The sequence below is a fragment of the Pristis pectinata genome, chromosome 45 (genome assembly GCF_009764475.1).
Source record: "Pristis pectinata isolate sPriPec2 chromosome 45, sPriPec2.1.pri, whole genome shotgun sequence".
Classification (NCBI taxonomy): domain Eukaryota; kingdom Metazoa; phylum Chordata; class Chondrichthyes; order Rhinopristiformes; family Pristidae; genus Pristis; species Pristis pectinata.
Window position 1 is genome coordinate 2,269,989 of NC_067448.1, and position 24,522 is coordinate 2,294,510.

At 48.7% G+C, this 24,522-nt stretch overlaps 1 protein-coding gene across 1 annotated transcript in view; it reads right to left on the reverse strand.

Annotated features, from left to right (window-relative positions):
* The window catches only part of LOC127566795 (uncharacterized), a 49,558-nt gene that overhangs the window by 10,952 nt on the left and 14,084 nt on the right, over positions 1 to 24,522 (reverse strand). The window contains exons 5-10 of the mRNA XM_052009274.1: positions 22,075 to 22,239; positions 16,428 to 16,575; positions 16,037 to 16,113; positions 14,709 to 14,870; positions 12,524 to 12,671; positions 101 to 177 (exon numbers count right to left, since the gene is read on the reverse strand). Coding sequence (XP_051865234.1) covers positions 101 to 177; positions 12,524 to 12,671; positions 14,709 to 14,870; positions 16,037 to 16,113; positions 16,428 to 16,575; positions 22,075 to 22,239 — 777 coding nt within the window. The remainder of the gene's footprint in view (positions 1 to 100; positions 178 to 12,523; positions 12,672 to 14,708; positions 14,871 to 16,036; positions 16,114 to 16,427; positions 16,576 to 22,074; positions 22,240 to 24,522) is intronic.

Consider the following 24,522-nt stretch of genomic DNA (forward strand, 5'->3'; position numbering starts at 1 on the left):
AATTTTGGGTTACTCTGAATATTTCTGGGTCATTAGCCTGATTCCCACCACCCCTCCCCCAAAAATAACTGAGCCCTACTGTTGTAAACTCTGACCGTACCATTTAACCAGCCTGGGCTCGCCCCGGAGCAGCGACCCTCTGGAACGACAGTCTCAGGAACCTTCCACTCACCAGAACTGAAACAACAATCAGAGAGTCAGATCCGGAACTGAGAGAGTTTATTCAAACAGAGAAAGAGCAGGAATCAGGGCCGATTGTCCTTATCCTGCCCCTGTTCAATGTTTCCTCAATCCTGGGAATCTCCCTTCTGTTCTCTGGCCCCTTCTACCTTTCCATTCCTCTCTCCAGAATGTGGAAGACCACCTTTATCTACTCCCCTTCCCGTTGCAGTGACTAATGATGCTGATCTCCCTGCATTTCACATTCACACGCCCCTCGTTCTCCTGTTTACCTTCTCTTTATCGAATTTCTCAATAAGACTAACATATAGGAGTTGACTTAGGCATTTGGCCCATTGAGTCTGCTCCGTAATTCAATTCTGGCTGATTTTTTTTCTTAACCCCATTGACTGCCTTTTCCCCATAATGCTTAACCCCCTTACCAATCAAGAACCTATCAATCTCTGCCTTAAATATACATAGAAGCAATACAGCACAATTCAGGCCCTTCAGCCCACAACGCTGTGCCAAACATGTCCCTACTTTAGAAATGACTAGGCTTACCCATAGTCCTCTATTCTTCTCAGCTCTATGTACCTATCCAACAGTCTCTTAAAAGACCCTATCGTATCCGCCTCCACCACCGTTGCCGGCAGCCCATTCCACACACCCACCACTCTCTGAGGAAAAAACTTACCCCTGACATCTCCTCTATACCTACTCCCAGCACCTTAAACCGATGTCCTCTTGTGGCCACCATTCCAGCCCTGGGAAAAAGCCTTTGACTATCCACACGATCAATACCTCTCATCATCTTATGCACCTATCAGGTCACCCCAAGGAGAAAAGGCCGAGTTCACTCAACCTGCTTTCATATGGCATGCTCCCCAATCCAGGCAACATCCTTGTAGATCTCCTCAGCACCCTATCTATGGCTTCCACATCCTTCCTGTAGTGACGTGACCAGAACTGAGCACAGTACTCAAAGTGGGGTCTGACCAGGGTCCTATATAGCTGCAACATTACCTCACAGCACCTAAATTCAATTCCATGATTGATGAAGGACAATACACCATATGCTTTCTTAACCACAGAGTCAACCTGCGCAGCTGCTTTGAGCATCCTATGGACTCGGACACCAAGATCCCTCTGTTCCTTCACACTGCCAAGGGTCTTAGCATTAATACTATATTCTGCCGTCATATTTGACCTACCAAAATGAACCACTTCACATTTATCTGGGTTGAACTGCATCTGCCACTTCTCAGCCCAGTTTTGCATCCTATGTCCCGCTGTAACCTCTAACTACCCTCCACACCATCCACAACACCTCCAACCTTTGTGTCATACACAATGACTTGGCCTCCACAACCCCCTGTGGCAGTGAGTCCCACAGACTCACCACTCTCTGGCTGAAGAAATTCCTCCTCACCTCACTTTTAAAGGGATGTCCCTTTTTTTCTGAGGCTGTGCCCTCAGATCCAAGATTCTCCCACTAATGGAAACATCTCTTCACTTCCACTCTATCCAGGCCTTTCCATATCTGATAGATTTCAATGAGGTCTCTCCTCATCCGTGTGAGCTTCATCGGTTACAGGCACAGGCCATCAAGCCCTCTTCATATGTTAACTCTTTCATTCCCAGGATCATTGTTCTGAACCTCTTCTGGACCCTCTCCAATGCCAGCACATCTTTCCTTCAAAAAGGGGCACAAAATTGATCTCAATATTCCAAATGTAGTCTGACCAACACCTAATAAAGCCTTAGCAGTACATCCTTGCTTTTATACTCTAGTCCTCTTGAAATGAATGCTAACATTGCATTTGCCTTCCTTACTACTGACTCAACAAGCAAGTTAACCTGAAGAGAATCCTGAACGAGAGCTCCCAAGTTCCTTTGCAGCCCCGATTTCTGAATTCTCTCCTCATTTAGAAAATAGTCTGACCATTTGTTCTGGATGCTTAACCCCACACTTCGCTGTGCTGTGTTCCATCGGCCACTTCCTTACCCACTCTCCCAACCTGTCCATGTCTTGCTGCAGACTTCCTGCCTCTGTCACACTAGCTGTCCCTTCAACTACCTTGATATTGACAGCAAACCTGGCAACAATGTCATCAGTTCCTTTATCCCGATCATTAGTGTAGGAAGTAAAAAGTTGTGGTCCCTGACCCCTGCAAAACTCCACTGGTCACTGTGATCTATCCTGGAAAGGTCCCTTTATCCCCAATCTCTGTCATCTGCCAGTCAGCCAATCTTCTATCCATGCTACAATATTACCTCTAATTATCTCCGCACATTACCTGTTAAATCTGTACCATCCCACTTCAAGATTTCTATCATCCATCAACTGTCCACCAGTGCAATCAGTGTTGGAACAACTTGTGCTCCTCCAGGGCTGATCCAGGACGGTGTGGGTTACACATGGATCATGGAGCATGGAGTCTGCAGCTGAAGGACAGAATGATGCTCAATGTTAACGTACAGTGCAACTTATGTGCCCCAACCTCTAGTTACCCCCAACTGCACTTACACCAAGTACACTTATCCTCTCTGACCGAGGATAACATCCAAGATAAACACTGGAACCAATCCAACGTCTCTTAATTAAGCATCAACACTCTCCGACCATGTACTTGCTACCACAAAGACCATTCGATCCATCGTGTTCTTGCTGGCTTCCAGGGAAGCATTCCCATCAGTCTCATTTCCCCTCTCCGTGTAGACTTGTCTCAGTAATTCGATGGAAGTTTTTGATGAGTTAATGAGTCTGTTGATGAGGGCAGTGCAGTGGATGTTGTCCATATGAACTTTAGTGAAGCCTTGACAAGGTCCCACATGGCTAACTCCATAGGATCCAAGGTAAGCTGGTTAAATGGACTCAAAATTGCTTGGTGATATGAGGCAGAGGGTGGTGATGAGGTACTGTTTCTCTGATGGAAAGTCTGTGACCAATGGTGTACCACAAGGATCGGTGCTGGGACCCTTGATGTTAATAACTGGATGTGAATGTAGGGGGTAGAATTAGTAAGTCTACAGAAATTGGTGGTGTTGTAAATAGTGAGGGGAATCGCCCGAGGCTAAAACATGATATAAATCCACTCGGCAGAGCAATGGCAGATAGAACTTAATCTTGTCAAGTGTGAGATGATGCATTGTGGGATGGCAAGCAAGAACGTCTACAGTAAATGGCAGGGCCCTGGGGAACATTGATGAACAGAGGGACCTTGGGCTACATCCATAAATCAGAGTGACAGCACAGATGGAAAGGCTGCTGAAGAAGGCAAAGACGATACTTGCCTTCATCAGCCATGGTACAGCTCACAAGAACTGTGTTCACATTGCAACTTTATAAAGCATTGGTTGGGCCTCTCTATCCCTGGGGTATTGTGTGCAGTTCTGGTCACCACACTACCAGAAGGATGTGACAGGGCAGTGAAGATTCACCAGGATATTTCAGTTATAACGAGAGACTGGATATGCTGGGTTTGTTTCCCTGGACCGGAGGTGATCAGACAGACATATACAAAATCACGGGAGGGTGCATGGGGTAGAAAGTGAGAATCTTTGTCCCTCGGTGAGGTGTCTACAAGAGGTAACAGGTATAAAGTGAGAGATAGGAGGTTTAGACTGGATTTGAGGAGGATGTTTTGCCACCCAGAGAGTTGTTAAAATGTAGAATGCACTACCCCAGAAGATGGGGGGGTACTCTCACAATGTTTGGGAAACAGCCAGGCAAGTCCATGAATGGCCAAGGCATAGCAGGCCATGGAACAATTGTGGGATAAAGGGATCAATGCTGTTAACTGCATGGACATGCTGCTGTGACTCCTTCCCACTCTCATAATGCCTCCACCTCCGTCATATTTGCTCCAATGAGACTTTCTACACTGGTGCCTTGGGAGTGTCTTCCCTGTTCCCTCTGCCACAGTGGACAGGGAACTTGACCGCAGTGTATCAATTTCCCACACCTCTACTCTCAAGCCCGCTCCTCCTGGACAGATCAAGAGCAGAGTTCCCCTGGGCCTCACATTCCCCCCCCCCACCCCCACCAGCCTCCATATTCAATTGATCATATTTCACAATTTCCACCAGCTCCAACAAGATTCCAACACCATCTGCCCTGACCCTTCCCGTTCAGCATTTTTAAGGACTCACTCCTTCAGGGCTCTTGGTGAGCTCTTTCATCCCCACCTACCACTCTCCATCATTTGGCACTTCTCCATGCAACTACAAGACATGCAACACCCTTCTCCATCAGCGCACCCCGACCTGATGCTTGTCACCCTCTAACTGCCCCAATAACAACTTATCCCCACAGCAGTGCTGGCCCCAACCTTCCACAGGTGATTATTTTTTCTTCTCCATCCCACCGTCGACCTTCTCTGCCACTTAAATGTAACTTGTTTCTCCCTTTCACAATTCCGGGTCTTCAGATTGAAACATTAACCCTGATTCTCTCTCCATGAACACGACCTGACCTGCTGAGTATTTCCCGCATTTTTGGTTTTTTTTCAGACTTCCAGCATCTACAGATTTTTCTTCTGATTTTCATCCTCAGTTTTACTTTCCAACCAATGACCACATCCCCCAAGTAAAGACTGGAGACATTGCTCCAATGCTAAACTCGGTCCATCTCTCTCCCATCTCAAACTCGCCACTCATCCCTCTAACTCCCCGTGGATGAAGATTGATCTGGTGCAGGAGACTGTGCACTCATTTTGTGGCATCCAAACCCTCTGGATGTATGTCATGTGTCAATGAACTGTGCTGCAAGTGCAGGCACTGTAGTGATGCAGGGAATAGAGTGATCAATTCCTGCAGGTAAGTGCCCACATGATGCTGACCAATAATGTGTTTTAATGATAACTGGGCATCATCACAGTGAGAGACGAGCCCACCCCCCAGTCTTCTTAAAACATAGACACCGGCGCGGGGACACGAAACTGCAAATGCTGGAATCTGGAGCAACATATGAATTGCTGAAGGAACTCTGGGTCAGGCCGCATCTGTGGAGGGAAAGGAATGGTGGAGGTTTCAGGTTGAGACCAGGCATCAGGACTGAGAGTGCAGAGGGAAGATGGCCAGCACGTAGAGGCGAGTTAGAGTGGTGAGACGGAAGCTGGTAGGTGATAGGTGGAACCAGCTGATGGGAGTTGTGGGCACATAGAAACAGGAGGAGGGGGTAGTGATGATGGAGGCTGGTCGGTGGGAACAGATGAGGGTGGGGTGAGAAGCAGCTGGAAGCAGGTGGGGAGGCTGTTGAGTCTGGGTAATGAGTGGGGGGGGGGTGAAGGTGAGCGAAGGGATAGAGACCATGGGTAGACTGTGGGAGTGGGAAAGGAACAGAGGGGGTGCGGCTTCCCTGAGGCTGGAAAAGTCAGGATTCAGACCATTGGATTGTGTGCGACCCGGGTGGAATACCAGGTGCTGTTCTTTGGGTTTGCGTTTGGCCTCAATTAATCGGACATGGTTTAATATTATCCTTCCCCTCACCCCTCCCCTGCCCCAACCCTGACAGTGCAGTACTGCCTTGGCATTGCGCTGTAGATCTGCCTGAATTTTAGTCTCCAGGACAAGCTAGATTGCATCTGGAAGCAGAAGTGATGGTGAATGATAAGGTACAGAGGTCAGAGTAGAGAGGCAGCACAGAGGGAAACAGACAGCAGCCTCAGGTGGGGGTAGGAAGGACTGAATGTGGGAGCCAAGGTCTCTTTCTGCCAGGAAGATTCATTCCACCCCTCTCCACCCCTCCAACTCCCCACCTCTCTCCCTGCGATCTCCCTCCTCCCCCTCTCCCCCAATCTCCCTCCACCCCTCCCTCTCCCCACATCTACCCTCTCCCCGATCTCCCTCCTCCCCCTCCCCAAATCTCCCTTCACTCCTCCCTCTCCCCAACCTCCCTCCTCCCCACAATCTCCCTCTTCCCGTCTCTCCCCGATCTCCATCTTCCCGCGATCTCCCTCCACCCCTCCCTCTCCCCGACCTTCCTCCACTCCTCCCTCTCCCCCGCTCTCCCTCACTACCTCCTCCCCCTCTCTCTGATCTCCCTCTTCCTGTGATCTCCTTCCAACCCTCTCTGCGATCTCCCTCCAGCTCTCCCTCTCCCCGCAACCTCCCTCCTCCCCTGTCCCTGATCTCCCTCTGCCCCTCTCTCCCCGCAATCTCCCTCCACCCCTTCCTCTCCACGATCTCCCGCTTCACCCCTCTCTCTCCAGTCTCCCTCCCACCATCTCCCACATCCCAATCTCAGGTATCAAAATGCATCATTTCATGCGGACAGCCAGTATTTCCCAGAGTGTGTGCGCAGATTTTAGTGATATTCCCAGGCCTCCCTGGTTTCATTCTCTGGTCGGAGGGGCCCAGAGCGGTGGCACTTTCCCGGCACTGGCTCTGGGCAACTTGTGTCAGGCTGCACCTGGCTCCGGGTGAGCTCCTCCAGAGATGTCCATGCTCAGGGCCCACTGGGCAGCGCGGTGGTGGTGGCGGCGGCGGCGGCTTCACAGGTCACTTTTTGGGGGAGTGGGCCGGCCGGCTTCAATCAGACGGGGTTGAGGTGCTGGGGATACGAGCGAAGGGATAATTGATCCCAAACCACTGGCTGGGCTACTGACAGGAAGACCAGCCCATTGTCTCAGGACATCCCAGAATATCTCCACAACCCCCACATCTCGCTGTCAATGGGGAATAGTGACGTACCTGTACAATACACAGTGTAAGTATAACAGCAGGGTGCCGTCCACAGATGATACACAAAATAATTGGAGCAGTTTTTTATCTCAACCTCCTGGTTCATGTCACAGGTGTTTGCATAGTCACTGAAGCAGACTGTCCTGGTCACCTCCCCCTCTTCCACATTGGGATGGGGACCTAGAATCAAGTTTATAAACATTGTAAAATGTAGCCGATCCCACAGTGCAGCGCGGAATGTGAATCTGGAGACAATGTAAGGCAATGGTTCACAGCCCACGGTTACAGTCGGTGGTGAGTTGCTGCCCTCGCCCTCCCCCCCCATCCCACGCTTCCCGCAGCCGAATGGTGTGGCTCCTGTTGGGGAACCCCTCCGGCTCTCCGGACTTCAGACTTGAGAAACAAGAACTGTCCCTGATGTGTGCTGACAGCTGGTGAAGCCCCACCCCTGACGTGTCTGAGAGCTGAAGTCCTGGCCCCTGGTGCTAAACATAACACAATGAAGAATACAGCACAGGAACAGGGCCTTCAGCCCACAATGCAGTTTGGCAGGGAGATGGGAACCAGAGTGATAGGTCAGAGGATGGTGTCCAAGTGGATGCAGAGTGTGGAAAGACTGTGAGGAAGGAGAGGCAGTTGAAAGGGCAAAATTGCAGTCAGTTGGCTGGGCTGAATTGTGTCCACTTTAATGCGAGAAGTATCAGGAACAAGGCTGATGAACTTAGAGCGTGGAGCACAGTGGCCATTAAAGACTTAGCTTTCGCAAGGGCAGGAATGGCTGCAGGATATTCCGGGGTTTACATGTTTCAAAAGGGACAGGGACGGAGGTAAAAGAGGTTGGGGAGTAGCTTTGCTGATCAGGGACAGTGTCACTGCTGTAGAAAGGGAGGACGTCCTGGAGGGATCATCTGCTGAGTCAGTGTGGGTGAAAGTCAGACACAGGAAGGGAGCGACCACTATTTGGAGTATTCTACAGGCCCCCCACCCCCTCCCCACCCAGTAGCAGCAGAGATGCTGAGGATCAGATCGGGAAGCAGATTTTAGAGACGTGCAAAAACAACAGGATTGTTGTCATGGGTGATTTCAACTTCCCGAATATTGATTGGCAGCTCCTTAGTGCAAAGGGGACAGATGGAGCAGAGTCTGTGAGGTGTGTCCAGGAAGGATTCTTGACACAGCATGCTGACAGGTCGACTGGAGGAGAGGCCATTCTGGACCTGGTACTAGGCAATGAGCCTGATCAGGTTTCAGATCTCTCGGTGGGAGAGGATTTTGGAGATAGTGACCATAACTTCTTGACCTTTACCATAGCCTTGGAGAGGGATAGGAGCAGACGATACAGAAAAGCATTTAATTGGAGGAGGGGAAATGTGATGCTATTGTGCAGCAATTTGGGAGCGTAAACTGGGAACAGATGTTCTTGGGGAAGTGCACAGTGGAAATGTGGAGGTTGGTTAGGGAGTACATACATGGGGTTCTGGATAGATTTGTCCCATTGAGGAAGGGTTAGAGTGCAGAAACCATGGTTGACAAGAGACATAGAATATCTTGTCAAGAGGAAGAAAGAAGCTTACCCGAGGTTTAGAAAGCACAGATCAGACAGGGCTCTGGAGAGTTAGCAGGTAGCCAGGAGGGAGCTTAAGAATGGACATAGTAGAGCTAAAAGGAGGTATCAGAAAGCCTTGGTGAGTAGGATTAAGGAAAACCAAAGGCGTTCTATGCATAGGTGAAGAATAGGAGGATGACTAGAGTGAGGGATAAAAGAGGAAACATGTGCCTGGAGTCGGAAGAGGTAGGGGAGGTCCTTCATGAATACTGTGCTTCAGTATTCACCAGTGAGAGAGACATGGATGTTTGTGAGGATGACATCCAACAGGCTGATACGCCAGGGCACGATGACATGAGGAAAGAGGATGTGCTGCAACTGTTGAAAAACATTAGGATGGACAAGTCACCGGGGCCGGACGGGATTATCCAAGGTTATTACGGGAAGCGAGGGAAGAGATTGCTGCACCTTAGTGATGACCTTTTGCGTCCTCACTGGCAACAGGAGTAATGCCAAATAATTGGAGGGTGGCAAATGTTGTTCCTTCGTTTCAGAAAGGGAGCAGGGATAACCCTGGGAATTACAGACCAGTGAGTCTTACTTCAGTGGTGGGCAAATTAAAAAAATTTAAATTTTATTTACAGCGTGGTAACAGGCCCTTCTGGCCCAACGAGGCTGCGCTGCCCATTTTAAACCCAAATTAACCTACCCATATGTCTTCGGAATGTGGGAGGAAACTGGAGCACCTGCAGGAAACCCACGCAGACACGGGAGAACATACAACCTCCTTACAGATAGCGACTGGAGAAGATTCTTCGAGACAGGATTTATGGGCATTTGGAGAAGTATAGGCTGATTAGGGACAGTCAGCATGGCTTTGTGAGGGGCAGGTTGTGCCTCACGAGCCTGATTGAATTCTTTGAGGATGTAGCAAAGCACATTGATGAAGGTAGAGCAGTGGATGTGGTGTACATGGATTTTAGTAAGGCATTTGATAAGGTTCCTCATGGCAGGCTTATTCAGAAAATCAGGAGGCATGGGATTCAGGGAAACTTGGCTGTGTGGATTCATAATTGGCTCACCTATAGAAGACAGCGGGTGGTGGTAGATGGACCGTATTCTGTCAGGAGGTCAGTGACCAGTGGTGTTCCACAGGGATCTGTTCTGGGACCCCTGCTCTTTGTGATTTTTATAAATGACTTGGATGATGATGTGGAAGGGTGGGTTAGTAAGTTTGCTGATGATACAAAGTTTGGTGGTGTTGTGGATAGTGTAGAAGGTTGCTGTAGATTACAACAGGATATTGATAGAATGCAGAGCTGGGCTGAGAAGTGGCAGATGGAGTTTAACCCGGAAAGGTCTGGGGCAATACACTTCGGGAGATCAAATTTGAAGGCAGAGTACAAGGTTAATGGCAGGATGCTGAGCAGTGTGAAGGAACAGAAGAATCTTAGGGTCCACGTCCAGAGATCCCTCAAGTTTCCTGCGCAGGTCGATCGGGTTGTTAAGAGGGCATATGGTGTGTTGGCCTTCATTAGTTGGGGTATTGAGTTCAAGAGCCGCGAGGTAACGTTGCAGTTCTATAGAACTCTGGTCAGACCACACTTGGAGTATTGTGTTCAGTTCTCGTTACCTCATTATGGGAAGAATGTGGAAGCTTTAGAGACGGTGCAGAGGAGATTTACCAGGATGCTGCCTGGATTGCAGAGCATGTCTTATGAGGATACGTTGAGTGAGTTATGGCTTTTCTCTTTGGAAAGAAGGAGAATGAGAAGTGACTTGATAGAGTTGTATAAGATGATAAGAGGCATAGATTGAGTGGACAGTCAGAGACTTCTTCCCAGGGTGAAAATGGCTAACACGAGGGGAATAATTTTAAGTTGATTGGAGGAAGGCATAAGGGGAATGTCAGAGGTAAGTTGTTTGATTTTACACAGAGTGGTGGGTGCGCGGAAACCACTGCCGGCAGAGGTTGTGGGGGTAGATACACTAGGGACATTTAAGAGACTCCTGGATAGCTGCACGAATGATAGAGAAATGGAGGGCTCCGTGGGAGGGAAGGGTTACATAGATATTGGAGCAGGATTAATTGTCAGCACAGCATTGTGGTCCAAAGGGCCTGTGCTGTGCTGTACTGTTCCGTGTTTTATGACATTGTGCCAAACTAGTTAATCTGGTCATTAAATGCCTCGCTAAACTAATCCCTTCTACCTACACAATGTCCATGTATCTCTGCAGATAGATGTACTACCTTTGAGCCCTGTAAACGCTCTTGAGTTTGTTTCGAGCTTGTTCATACTCCCGGATGGTTCTATTTGATCTTTAACTCCCTAACCCTTACATATGCTTCCACCACATTCTCGACTAAATTCACCACCTCTCTCGAAATCCAAGGTTCCCAAACCTAGCCATCTCTGTCCCTCCTCCTCACTGAAACATGCCTGTCCTGTCCTCTGTGCAGTTGGTCATTAAACACCCTCCACATGTCAGGTGTGGACTTGCCCAGAAACAGCTGTTCCCAGTTAAGTCTCCCCAGTTCCTCGCTTGTAATTTGTCCTGCTCCGATATGATACTCTCCAGCAAGGTCCATATTATCCTTATCTCTAGCTTTCTTAAAACGTAGGCCCTTCGGACCACAATGCTGTGCTGTCAATTAATCCTGCTCCAATATCTATGTAACCCTTCCCTCCCACGGAGCCCTCCATTTCTCTATCTTTCATGCAGCTATCCAAGAGTCTCTTAAATGTCCCTAATGTATCTACCCCCACAACTCCTTAACTGTTCTGCCACTGGAAGGTCAGTCATCTGGCAAGGCTCATTTCCCAACACTAGGTCCAGTATGGCACTTCCTCTCATTGGATGATCTACATATTTATTTAAGAATCCCTCCTGGATGCACCCAACAAATTCTGCCCCGTCCAAACCTTTTAGTTCTATGTTGCAGAAGTTGAAGTCACCCACAACGACAACCTTGTTATTTTTACACCCTTCCCTATTCTGCCTGCATGTCTGTTCATCAATGTCCCAGTGGCTGTTGGGGTGTGTGTGTGGTGGGGGTGGAATCTGTCGTATAATCCCATCAGAGTGATTGCACCTTTCTTATTTTAGAGTTCTCCCCATATAGACTCAGTGGATGAGCCCTCCCCTTTGTCCCCTCTGAAAGCAGCCATGATATTGACCCTGGTTAATTGATTCTCCTGTCACTGCTGCTCTGCCTGACTTCAACCTTCCCTGATAAGCCTCAGTATGCAAAGGAGTTTACGTTGCTGGGAGAAGTGGCCATAGGGAATCCTGCACTGTCTGCCTGCTCAGTCTATCTTTTCTGGTGGTCACCCAGCTATCAACTATGATCAAACAGTTTAAATGTTGAAAATTAGAAATGATAAAAAGAAATTGAATGACCAGAAATTACAAAGTACTTCAAAAATGTTAAAACAACTGTCTACAAGTGAGCAGAATGTCTCAATTTGTTTTATGCCAATTGAGCAATGAACTGTGGGTGTCCTGATGTGTGGCCACCTCCCTAGGAACTGCTCCACCACTGAAATGAGGGCAGCCACTGCAACTGAGCCAGGTCTAATCTGGAGCAGGGTCAGCAGAAGTATTGGATCCACAATCCTGCACCAGGATATTCCAGGAAGATATTCCAGACTTGGTGAGGATCCAGGGCCAAAGCATGGTCTGATTGACTGTGGAGAGAACCTCTCAGTGAGTTTAGGTACCAGTGAAAAGTTCTGGGTTGTCAGTCTGACCCCAAAAATAACTGAGCCCCACTGTTGTAAACTCTGACCCTACCATTTAACCAGCCTGTTCTCTGCCCAGAGCAGTGATGACTTGGAACGGCCATCTCGGGAATCATCCATCCACCGGAACTGAAACAATAACCAGAGAGTCAGTCCTTGAAATGAGGGCATTTATTCATGCAGATAAAGACAGAGAATTGGGGCCCATTCTGTCTGCATCCTGTTGTGGCATTCACAAGAAGGAATATGGAAACACCATACAGACAGTAATCAAAGTCAGGATTGAACACGGGTCCCCGGTGCTGTAAGGGAGCAGCACTAACTGCTGCACCATATTACAAATTCTCCCTCATTAATGAGTTTCTGAGCAATCATCTTCTCATTTTACCTGTTAAATCTGTACCATCCTGCTTCAAGATTTCTATCAGTTTTCCATTGGCCGCCAGTGCATTCAGTGCTGGAACAGTCCGTGCTCCTCCATGGCTGATCCAGGATGGTGTGGTTCACACATGGATCACCAGGCTCAGAGTTTGTGGCTGAGGGACGGAATGATGTTCAGTGTTAATGCAAAGTTCAGCTCATGTCCTCCAGGCTCTTGCTCCCCCAACCACCGTCACTGAACCTCCACTGCCTTAGAGCACTGATAAAGCGGGATTTACTCTCTAACCAATAATAACATCCGCCACTTGAACCCTTCCTCCATCTCAACCCTCGGCTTCAGCACTCCCTCAGCTTATCCTTCTCACAACACAGTAGTAGGCCATCCGTCCTATCTGTTCAATGTTGGCTCCCAGCAGAGCAATCCCTGCAGTGCCTCTGATACTGCAACTCCTGCGGTCAAGTCGATTTTATTGCTGTGTGCACAAGGCAAAGTACAAATGCAACTGAAAACCTGCATGCAGCAGCCCCACACGCATATAGGTACAGACATCACACAGAACAGAAATTATACCTAAAACTATATCATAAAGAGAGAAGTAAATAGTGCAAAAGCCAGATGTGCATGAGGTGGTCCGTAGTGTTCCATTGCTGAGATAGACATGGTTGCTCAGGTACATTCAAGGATCTGGTGGCTGTGGGAAAGTAGCTGTTCCTGAACCCGGTGGTGTGAGACTTCAGGCTTCTGAGAGTAGCAGCAAGAAGAGGGCATGACCTCTTGATGATAGATGCCACCTTCTTCAGGCAGTGCCTCCTCTAGATGGTAGGGAGGACTGCGCCCGTGATGTCCACATCCCTCTGGAATCTCGTGTTCCTCCCACATCCACATGGTCACAGGTGTCCATCAACTCCTGTTTCTTCTATTACCAGCAGTCTACACTGAAGAATAACTCACAGAAGCTGATTAACTACCCACACATCTTTGGGATGTGGGAGGAATCAACATATCCAGGGTTATGTCCTCCTGGTCACTGGGTCAATGTGCAAACTCTATTCTGACATCATCCAAGTTCAGGATCTGATCCTCAGCCTTCTCCACTGCCAGGCTGAGGCCAATGCAAGCTAGAACAGCACCTCATATTCCACGGATAGTCCACAACCCAATGATATGAACACTGACTTTTCCAGTTTCAGGTAACGAACTCCGCATGTGTTCCTTTCCCTTTATTAGTTGTCCACTCAGGTGGACAACTCTGCTCATCTTCTCAATCCTCCCCCACTATTAACAACACCCCTCACCCACCCCACCCAGCTCCCATCTGCCCAACAATCGCCTCTCATCTGGTTCCACCTTTCATTTACCAACCTCTTGTGTCTCCCTCCACCCTCCCAATCATCAATCCATCTGCCCATCATCAGCCTCCTCACCTAGTTCCACCTATCACCTGCCAGGCCCCATCTCTCCCCTGCCCTTCACCTCTTCATAACTGGCTGTCTTCACTCTCAGACCTGATGGTGGGTTTTGACCTGTAGTGTCCACCACCCCTTTGCCTCTGTAGATGCTGCTTAACCTTCTGAGTTCCTGCAGCAGTTAATATTTTCGATCCATATTCCAGCATCTGCAGTCTCTTGTGCCTCCAGGATTGAATGCTGTTCCCTGCAGCAGTGACACAGCAGCACTCACTCTAGTTCCCTCACTGTGCACAGAAAGGTCACACTGATACAGAAAAGATTGCAATCATATTGGAAAAATACTACAGTACTAAAGCACTTTAATGAATTGGATATGGTGACAGAGGGGAAGGAGACAGCTCAGGCCTAGGGGGAGCAGGGAACACAGTCCAGAGGGAGAGGAGGAGGGGATGCCACGGTGCCAGAGGTGGAGAAAAACTCCTTCACAGGGGAGGTAGTTCCCCCCCCCCCACCTCCATGTAGGGAAGGTAGGACAGGGAGGCATTACAGGTCAGATCCAAGAGGTCATCTTGCAGTAGCGGTCACATCATCTTTCAGGTGGGGGTCACAGTGCAAGCTGAGCAGTTTCAGTCAGATCAGGGAGTTGATGGGGATACAGGTGAAGGGATCAATTACCAAAGGCTGGACAGCTGACTGGCAAACACAGCTCATTGTCTCATGACATCCTGGACTTCCCCTCAAACCTCCCAGATCTCCGGTGTCAATGGGGAATGATGACATACCTGTACAATACACGGCACTGTACGGTGTTGGCCACAACTGATACACAAAGTAACTGGTACAGTTTTTCACCTTGATCTCCTGGGTAGTCCAGCAGGAGTCTTCACCCGAGGTAAAGCACACTGTCCTCCTCACCTCTCCCTCTCCCACGCTGGGATGGGGACCTGGAATGAAGTTTATAAACACTGTAAAATGTACCGGGTCCCACAGTGCAGCAGGGAATGTGAATGTGGACCCATGTAAAGCAGCAGCTCATAACACTCACCCTTCCCACCCAACACTTCCAACAGCAGCCCCTGGTCCCTGAGGATGGCTCCTGTTAGTGAGGACCTGGGGATCCCAGGACTTTCCACTGGAAACACAAGCGCTGCCCCTGATATGTGGTAACAACTGGTGATGCCCCGCCCCTGATGTGTGCTGACAGCTGAGGACCCGCCCCTGATGTGTGCTGACAGCTGAGGACCCGCCCCTGATGTGTGATGACAGCTGAGGACCCGCCCCTGATGTGTGCTGACAGCTGAGGACCCGCCCCTGATGTGCGCTGACAGCTGAGGACCCGCCCCTGATGTGTGCTGACAGCTGAGGACCCACCCCTGATGTGCGCTGACAGCTGAGGACCCGCCCCTGATGTGTGCTGACAGCTGAGGACCCGCCCCTGATGTGCGCTGACAGATGGTGATGCCCCGCCCCTGATGTGCGCTGACAGGTGATGCCCCGCCCCTGATGTGCGCTGACAGGTGATGCCCCGCCCCTGATGTGTGCTGACAGGTGATGCCCCGCCCCTGATGTGCGCTGACAGCCGATTAAGATTCTCCCCGTGCTCAACTGTGAATTCCACAGATATTCAGACATCTGAAAACACAATATCCAAAGACAATTGCACATAAACATAATATTTATGAATCAAGATAATTAAACAGTTCAAATATGAGAAGTTCGAACTGACTTAAAGAATTTCAACCACTGAAATCACAAATAGCTTTCAAACAATAAAAAAAATCTGCATTTGAGCTAAATGTTACATCTATTTAATGTATCCAATTAATTGATGACATGTCGGTGTCCTGAGATGTGTCCTGCTCCCTGAGAGTCGCTCCTCCACCAAAATGTGCGGAGCCGCTGGAGCTGAGCTGCGTGTAATCTGGAGTGGGGTCAGCGGACGGATCTGATCCGCAGCCCCTTACCAGGAATCTCCACGATTCTCATGTTCCACCCACGGACTCCATGAGGATCCAGGGCCGGAGCATGGGTTCCCATGAAGTGATCTGGGTCATTAGTTTGACACTACCCGAAAATAACTGAGCCCCACTGTTGTAAACTCTGACCCTACCGTTTAACCAGCCAGGGTCGTCTCCAGAGCAGTGACCATCTGGAACAACAGTCTCGGGAACCATCCATCCACCTGAACTGAAACAACAACCAGAGAGTCAGTCACTCAACTGAGGGAGTTTATTCACCCAGAGAAAAATAAAACAGGAATTGGGACCCATTTTGTCCACATCCTCTTCTTGGTCAATTGTTCTTCAGTCCCTGGGATCCCCCTTTTGTTCTCTGTCCCCTTCTAGTTTCTCTCTCTAGAATGTGGGATCTCTCATTTCCCTGTATTTACTCCCCATCACTTACTGATGATCCCAATCTTCCTGCATTTTCCCTTTACGCACACCTTCTTATCCTGTTCACATTCTTTTTCTGACTTCTCAGTAATCATTGTCTCATGTTACCTGTTGAATCTGTACCATCCCACTTCAAGATTGCTATCATCCATCAATTGTGGGCCAGTGCATTCAGTGTTGGAACACTCTGTGCTCCTCCAGGGCTGATCCAGGATGGTGTGGGTTATACACGGATCACCGAATGCGGAGGCAGCAGCTGAGGCATGGAATGATAGTGAATGTTAGTGTAAAGTTCAGGTCACGTCCTCCAGGCTCTTGTTCCTCAACCACCCTCACCCCACCTCCACTGCCTTGGAGAACTGATAAAGCAAGATTTACTCTCCGAACAATAACAGCATTCCCCAAGTAAACACTGGAACCATTTGTCCATCTCAGTATTCAGCTTCATCATTCCCTCAGTTTGTACAGAAGTAGGCCATTGAACCGATCAGTTAAATACCAGATTTCAACAGAACAATCTAACCAGTCCTTCTGTCTCTTCTGCTTATGCTCTGTCCTAAATTCCAATCAGCTCACTTTTATTCTGTTACACACTGTAATAATTTACAGCAGCCAATTAACCAGCCATTCATCTTTGATATGTGGGATGAACACAAAATATCCAGGGGGACATCCTTACATGTTACAGGGAGAACATGAGAAGCACACAGAGAGCACCCAAGGTCAGGAAAGAGTCCTCAGCCATCTCCACTGCCAAGGTGGGGATAAATACAAATTAAAAGAACAACAGCTCATATTCTACTTGGGAAGCTAAGTAGGAACTTTGTCTTTTCCAGTGTCAGGTAACCCATACACCACGTGATCCTTTCCCTTTCCCACCAGTCCACTCAGGATCTCTGATCACCTTTTCCACCTTCCCCATCGTTCCCCAGACTCATCTGCTTCCCCACCTGCTCCCATCTGCCCACCATCCTCACAGCTATCCACCAGGGTTTCTTCTTCCTTTGCTTCACCTTTCCTATGCCCTTCATCACCTGTACCCCTCTTCTGGATCCACCCATCACCCGTGAACCCATCACACCCCTCCCTCTTACTTTTTTACGCTGGCTATCTTCCCTCGATGGAGAGTCTCAACCTGAGAAGGCCAACACCCTTTTTCCTCCAGAGATTCTGCTTAAACTACCGAGTTCTTCTTGCATTTTATTTATTTGCTCCAGATTCCAGCATCTGCATCTCATGTCTCGGGTCAAATTCTGATCCCTGAAAGTGTGGCACAGCAGCTCTCCCCCTGGCTACCTCACTTTGTAGAGTAAAATCAGTCCATTACAGGAAAGATTGGATTCATACGGAATAAAACTGCAGATACTGGAAGTAGAACCATAGAACCATACAGCACAAAACAGGCCCTTTGGCCCACCATGTTGTGCCGTCCATCAGACCACCCTCACACTACCTAACCCCTTCCTCCCGCATATCCCTCTATCTCACATTCCTCCATATGCCTATCCAACAAGCTCTTGAACCTGTCCAATGTATCTGCCTGCACCACCACCCCAGGCAGTGCATTCCATGCACCAACCACTCTTCGGGTGAAAAACCTCCCTCTGACATCTCCCCTGAACCTCACACCCATAACCTTAAAGCCATGACCTCTCGTCTTGAGCATCGGTGCCCTGGGAAGGAGGCGCTGACTATCTACTCTATCTATTCCTCTCAATATTTTATATACCTCTATCATGTCTCCTCTCATCCTTCTCCTTTCCAGTGAATAAAGCCCTAGCTCCTTAAGCCTCTCCTCATATTCAATCCAATCCAGGCAGCATCCTGGTAAATCTCTGCACCCTCTCCAACGCCTCCACATCCTTCCTATAATGAGGCGACCAGAACTGAACACAGTACTCAAAGTGTGGCCTAACTAGAGTTTTGTAAAGCTGCATCATCACCTCGCGGCTCTTAAACTCAATCCCGCGACTTATGAAAGCCAACATCCCATTGTCCTTCTTAACTGCTCTTTCCACCTGGGAGGCAACTTTCAATGAACTGTGAATATGAACCCCCAGATCCCTCTGCTCCTCCACACTGCCAAGTACCTTGCCATTCACCCAGTACTCTGCCCTGGAGTTTGTCCTTCCAAAGTGTACCACCTCACACTTCTCCGGATTGAACTCCATCTGCCACTTGTCAGCCCAGCTCTGCATCCTATCAATATCCCTCTGTAAGTTCCGACAGCCCTCCACACTATCCACAACACCGCCAATCTTAGTGTCGTCCGCAAACTTACTAACCCAGCCTTCCACCCCCTCATCTAAGTCATCTATAAATATCACAAAAAGTAGAGGTCCCAGAACCAATCCCTGCGGGACACCACTAGTCACTGCCTTCCAATCCGAGGGCACTCCTTCCACCACAACCCTCTGCTTTCTACATGCAAGCCAATTCCTAATCCACACAGCCAAGCTTCCTTGGATCCCTTGGCCTCTGACCTTCTGAAGAAGCCTACCATGAGGAACCTTATCAAATGCCTTACTAAAATCCATGTAAACCACATCCACCGCACTGCCCTCATCAATCTTCCTGGTCACCTCCTCAAAGAACTTTATCAGGCTTGTGAGGCAAGATCTTCCCTTCACAAAGCCATGCTGGCTGTCCCTAATCAGTCCATGATTCTCTAGATGTTCATAAATCCTATCCCTTAGAATCCTTTCTAACAGCTTACCCACCACAGACGTGAGACTCACCGGTCTATAATTCCCTGGTCTATCCCCATTACCTTTTTTGAACAAGGGGACAACATTCGCAACCCTCCAATCCTCCGGCACCACCCCCGTAGACAACGAGGACAAAGATCCTTACCAGCGGTTCAGCAATCTCCTCCCTAGCCTCTCGAAGCAGCCTGGGGAAAATCCCGTCAGGTCCTGGAGATTTATCTGTCTTAATATTATTTAACAACTTCAACACATCCTCTCTATTGATATCAACAACCTCAAGAACATTACCCCTACCAGCACTCCCTTCCGCGTCATCAAGACCCCTCTCCTTGGTGAATACTGAAGAGAAGTATTCATTGAGAACTTCTCCCACTTCCGCCGCCTCCAGGCAAATTCTCCCACCTTTCTCCTTAATCGGACCTACCTTTACCCTAGCCATCCTCCTACCCTTCACGTACTTGAAAAAGGCCTTGGGATTTTCCTTAACCCTACTAGCCAAAGCCTTTTCATGTCCCCTTCCAGCTCTCCTCAGCCCTTTCTTAAGTTCCTTCCTCGCTATTCTATATTCCTCATGGGCCCTGTCTGAACCTTGCTGCTTATACCTCATGTATGTTACCTTCTTCTCCCTAACTAGTCGTTCCACCTCTCTCGTCACCCACGGTTCCTTCACCCTGCTATTCCTCCTCTGCCTCACCGGGACATATTTATCCCTAACATCCTGCATAAGATCCCTGAATATCGACCACATCCCCATGGTACATTTTCCTTCAAAAAGGACATCCCAATTTACACTCCCAAGTTCTCTCCTGATAGCCTCGTAGTTAGCCCTTCCCCAATTGAAAAACCTCTTGTCCTCTCTGCACCTGTCCCTGTCCATGAAAATTTTAAAGGTTATGGAGCAATGGTCACTGTCCCCCAAATGCTCACCCACCAATAGATCCTTCACCTGTCCCGGTTCATTTCCTAAAACTAGATCCAACATGGCATTCCCTCTAGTCGGCCTGTCAACATACTGCGTCCCTCCTGGACACACTTAACAAATTCCGTCCTATCCAAACCTTTGGCACTAAGCAGGTTCCAGTCTATATTTGGGAAGTTGAAGTCTCCCATTATAACAACCCTGTTATTTCTGCTTCTCTCCAAACACTTCCTGCCAATCTGCTCCTCTATATCTCTACTGCTACCGGGGGGCCTATAGAATACACCTAGTAGAGTAACTGCTCCTTTCTTGTTCCTTAATTCCACCCATACGGACTCTAGAGATGATCCTTCTACAACATCCATCTTTTCCACAGCCGTAACAGTGTCCCTGACCAGTATCGCCACCCCTCCACCTCTTCTCCCCCCTTCCCTATCCCTCTTAAAACACCGAAAACCAGGAATATTCAATATCCACTCCTCTCCTGACGTCAGCCACGTCTCAGTAATAGCCAAGATATCATAGTCCCCCATACTTATCCAAGCCCTCAGTTCATCCCCCTTATTCCTGACACTTGCATTTAAGTAAACACACTTCAGTCCATCTACCTTACTACTTTTACAGCCTGTATTCTGCTTCTCCTTCCCCAAAGCCTCTCTACCTGTTTGATCTAACTTTTCCCCTTTCCCTTCTTCCTCTGACCTACTCCTCCGGTTCCCTTCCCCCTCACAAACTAGTTTAAACCCTCCTGTACCACCCTAGCAAATCTCACCGCAAGGATATTGGCCCCCTTCTGGTTCGGGTGTAACCCGTCCTCTCTGTACAGGTCCCACCTTCCCGAGAAGAGATCCCAATGATCCAGAAACCTAAAACCCTCCCTCCTGCACCAGCTTCTCAGCCACGCATTTATCTGCCACTTCCTCCTATTCCTACCTTCACTATCACGTGGCACCGGCAGCAATCCCGAGATTGCTACCCTTGAGGTCCTGTTCCTCAATTTTCTGCCTAGCTCCCTGAACTCGGTCTTCAGGACCTCATCCCCCTTCCTACCTATGTCATTGGTGCCAACATGGACCGCAACTTCTGGCTGCTCTCCCTCCCACTAAAGAATTCTGTGGACCCAATCAGTGACATCCCAGACCCTGGCACCTGGCAGGCAACATACCATCCGGGATTCATGCTAATTGCCACAGAACCTCCTGTCTGTTTCCCTGACTATCAAGTCCCCTATCACTACCGCATGTCTCTTTCCCACCCTTCCCTTCTGAGCAGCAGTACCAGTCCCAGTGCCAGAGACCTGGTAACTGCTGCTAGGCCCCTGCAGGTCATCCCCCTCAACAGCTTCCAAGGCAGAAAACTTGTTACTGAGGGGAACAGCCTCCGGGGCTCTCTGTCCTGTCTGCCTGCCTGACGACTTCTTCCTCTTCCCTCCCCTGACAGTCACCATTCTATCTGCCTCCTGAACCTCAGATGTACCTACCCTAAGGGGGGTGACTGTTACTTGATGCACCGTGTCTACATAACTCTCTCCCTCCCTTATGCTGCGCAGTGTCTGTAGCTGCGACTCCAGCTCATCAACTCTGAGCTGAAGTTTGTCCAGCCTCAAGCACTTACTGCAGATGTGGCCATCTTGGACCACAGCAAGGTCCACGAGTTCCCACATCAAAAAATAATGCTGGAAACTCTCAGCAAGCCAGGGAGCAGGTGTGGAGGCGGAGGGAGAAATAGAGTCAACACTTCTGATCAGAAGATAAAGTGTAATGCAATGGTTCTGGGCACACCAAAGCACTTGAAACAATTGTTGGGGGAAGTGGGGGTGGGGGAAGGAGAGGGGATGGGATGGCTCGGTCAGGGGCTGGAGGAGGAGGCAGATGGTCCCGGAGATGAGGGGACAGTGGACCCACTGTGTGGTAGGTCAGTGCAAGGGCATCACAGGTCAGGATGTGCAGCTTCATTCAGATCGGGTGGGGGGGGGGGTTAGGTGTTTACACATGAGGTGATCACTGACCACGGGTAGTGCAGCTGATGGGAAAACCCAGCCTATTGTGTGTGTGTTGCAGGCGTGGGGCATCCAGGAATTTCACGACAAACCCCCACAGATCTGTGTCAATGGGGAACAGTGAACTACCTGTACAAATCACAGTGTCATTATAGGATGTCGGCTTCAGCAGATACACAAAATAATTGCCGCAGTTTTTCACCCTGGTCTCCTGGTTCCTGCGACAGGCGTATTCATATTCACGGAAGCAGATGGTCCTGGTCACCTCCCCCTCTTCAACGCTGGGATGCGGACCTGGAATCAAGTTTATAAATATTGTAAAATGTACCCAGACACACAGTGCAGCTGGGAATGTGAATCTGGAGCCATGGAGCCATCAGCACGGCTTTGTACGGGTCAACTTGTGTCTTACTAACTTGCTTGAGTTTTTGAGGAGGTGGTGAAGGTGATTGATGAAGGCGGAACTGTGGATGTTGTCTGCATGAATTTTAAGTGAGGCACTTGACGGGGTCCCTCATGATGGGCTCACCCAGAAGATTAAGATGCATGGGTTCCACGGTGACTTGGCCATTTGGATTCAGAATTGGCCTTCCCATAGAGGACAGAATGGGACTTATTCTGTCTCGAGGCCTGTGGCGGGTGGTGTTCTGCAGTGATCTGTACTGGACCTCTGCTGGTTTTCACATATATAAATGACCTGGATGAAAATGTAGATGGGTGGGTCAGTGAGTTTGCAAATGATAAAAAGATTGCTGGTGTTGTGGATAGTGTAGAAGACCGCCAAAGGGTACGGTGGCAGATATAGGTGGAGAAATGGCACAGAGCTTAATCTGATCAAATATGAAGTGTTGCACTTTGGGAGATCAAATATAAAGGGACAGTACACTGTCAATGCCAGGACCCTTAACAGTGTGGATGTACAGAGGGATCTTGTGGTCTATAGCTCCCTGAGAGTGTCTGCACTGGTTGATAGGCTGGTAAAGAAGGCATCTGGCAAGTTTGGAGAGGGTGCGGATGAGGTTTACCGGGATGCTGCCTGGATTAGAAGGCATGTGCTATGAGGAGAGGATGGATGAACTTGGTTTGTCTTCTCTGGAGTGGTGGAGGCTGGGAGGAGACCTGATAAGAGCTTAGAGTTATAGAGTCACAGAATTCTATGGAATCGAAACAGGCCCTTTGGCCCAACTGGTCCATGCCGACCAAGGTGCCCCATCCAAGTTCGTCCCATTTGCCAACATTTGGCCCATAACCTACTGAACCTTTCCAATCCATGTACCTGTCCAACTGTCTTTTAGAAGTTGTTATTGTACCTTCCTCAACCACTTCCTCCAGACGCTCCTTACACCTAGATACCACCCTTTGTGTAAAAAAGGTGTCCTTCAAGTTCCTATGACATCTTTCCCCTTCACATTAAACCTTGGCCCTCTAGTTCTTGATTCACCCCATCATGCCCAACATGATTCTATACACCTCAAAGAGATCACTCCTCGTTCTGCTATGCTCTTGGAATAAAGCCCTAGCCTGTCCAACCTCTCCCCATAACTCAACCTGTCAAGTCCCAGCAGCATCCTTGTAAATCTTTTCTGCACGTTTTTCAGTTAATAACACCTTTCCTATGGCAGGGCGGCCAAAACCGAACACAATAACCCAAGTGTAGCCTCACCAGCATCGTACACTGCACCATAACCTCCCAACTTTTATACTCAGTGCTCTGACTTATGAAGGTCAGTGCACCAAAAACCTTCTTCACTACCCTGTCTACCTGTGACTCCACATTCAGTGGACCACTCCAAGTACCCACTGTTCTGCAACACTCCCCAGGGCTCTGCCATTCACTGTGAAAGTCCTACCTGGATGTAACTTTCCAAAATGCAATCCCTCGCACTTATCTGAAATAAACTCCATTTGCCATTCCTTGGCCATTTACTCAGCTGAATAAGATCCCCATGTAATTTTTGATAATCTTCATTGTCCACTGCACCACTTACTTTAGTGCCATCTGCAAACTTACCAAACATGCCTTGTACCTTCTTATCTAAATTACTGATATACATGACAAATTACAATGGCCCAGCACCACCCTGAGGCACACCACCAGTCACCAGTCTCCAGTCCAAGAAACAACCTTCTACCATCACCCTCAGCTTTCTACCATAAAGCCAATTGTGCCTGCAATTATTCAGCTCTCCCTGGATTCCATGTGATGCAACATTCCAGAGCAATCATATTGAACCTTATCAGAGAACTGACTGATGTCAATATAGACCACGTCAACCACCCTGACCTATAATATTGATAAGATTATGAAAGGTATAGATAGGTATAGATCTTTTTCCAAGGGGTGAAATGACTGATACTGGAGGGCATGCATTAAAGCTGAGAGGGGTAAGTTCAAAGGAGATGTGCAGGGCAAATTTTTTTTTTTTTTTTACACAGAGTGGTAGGTGTCTGAATTGCACTGCCAGGGTTGGCGGTGGAGACAAATACAACAGAGGCATTTAAGTGGGGGTGAAATAAGTACAGGAATGTGCAGAGAGCGGAGGTACATGGACATTGTGTAGGCAGAAGGGATCAGAT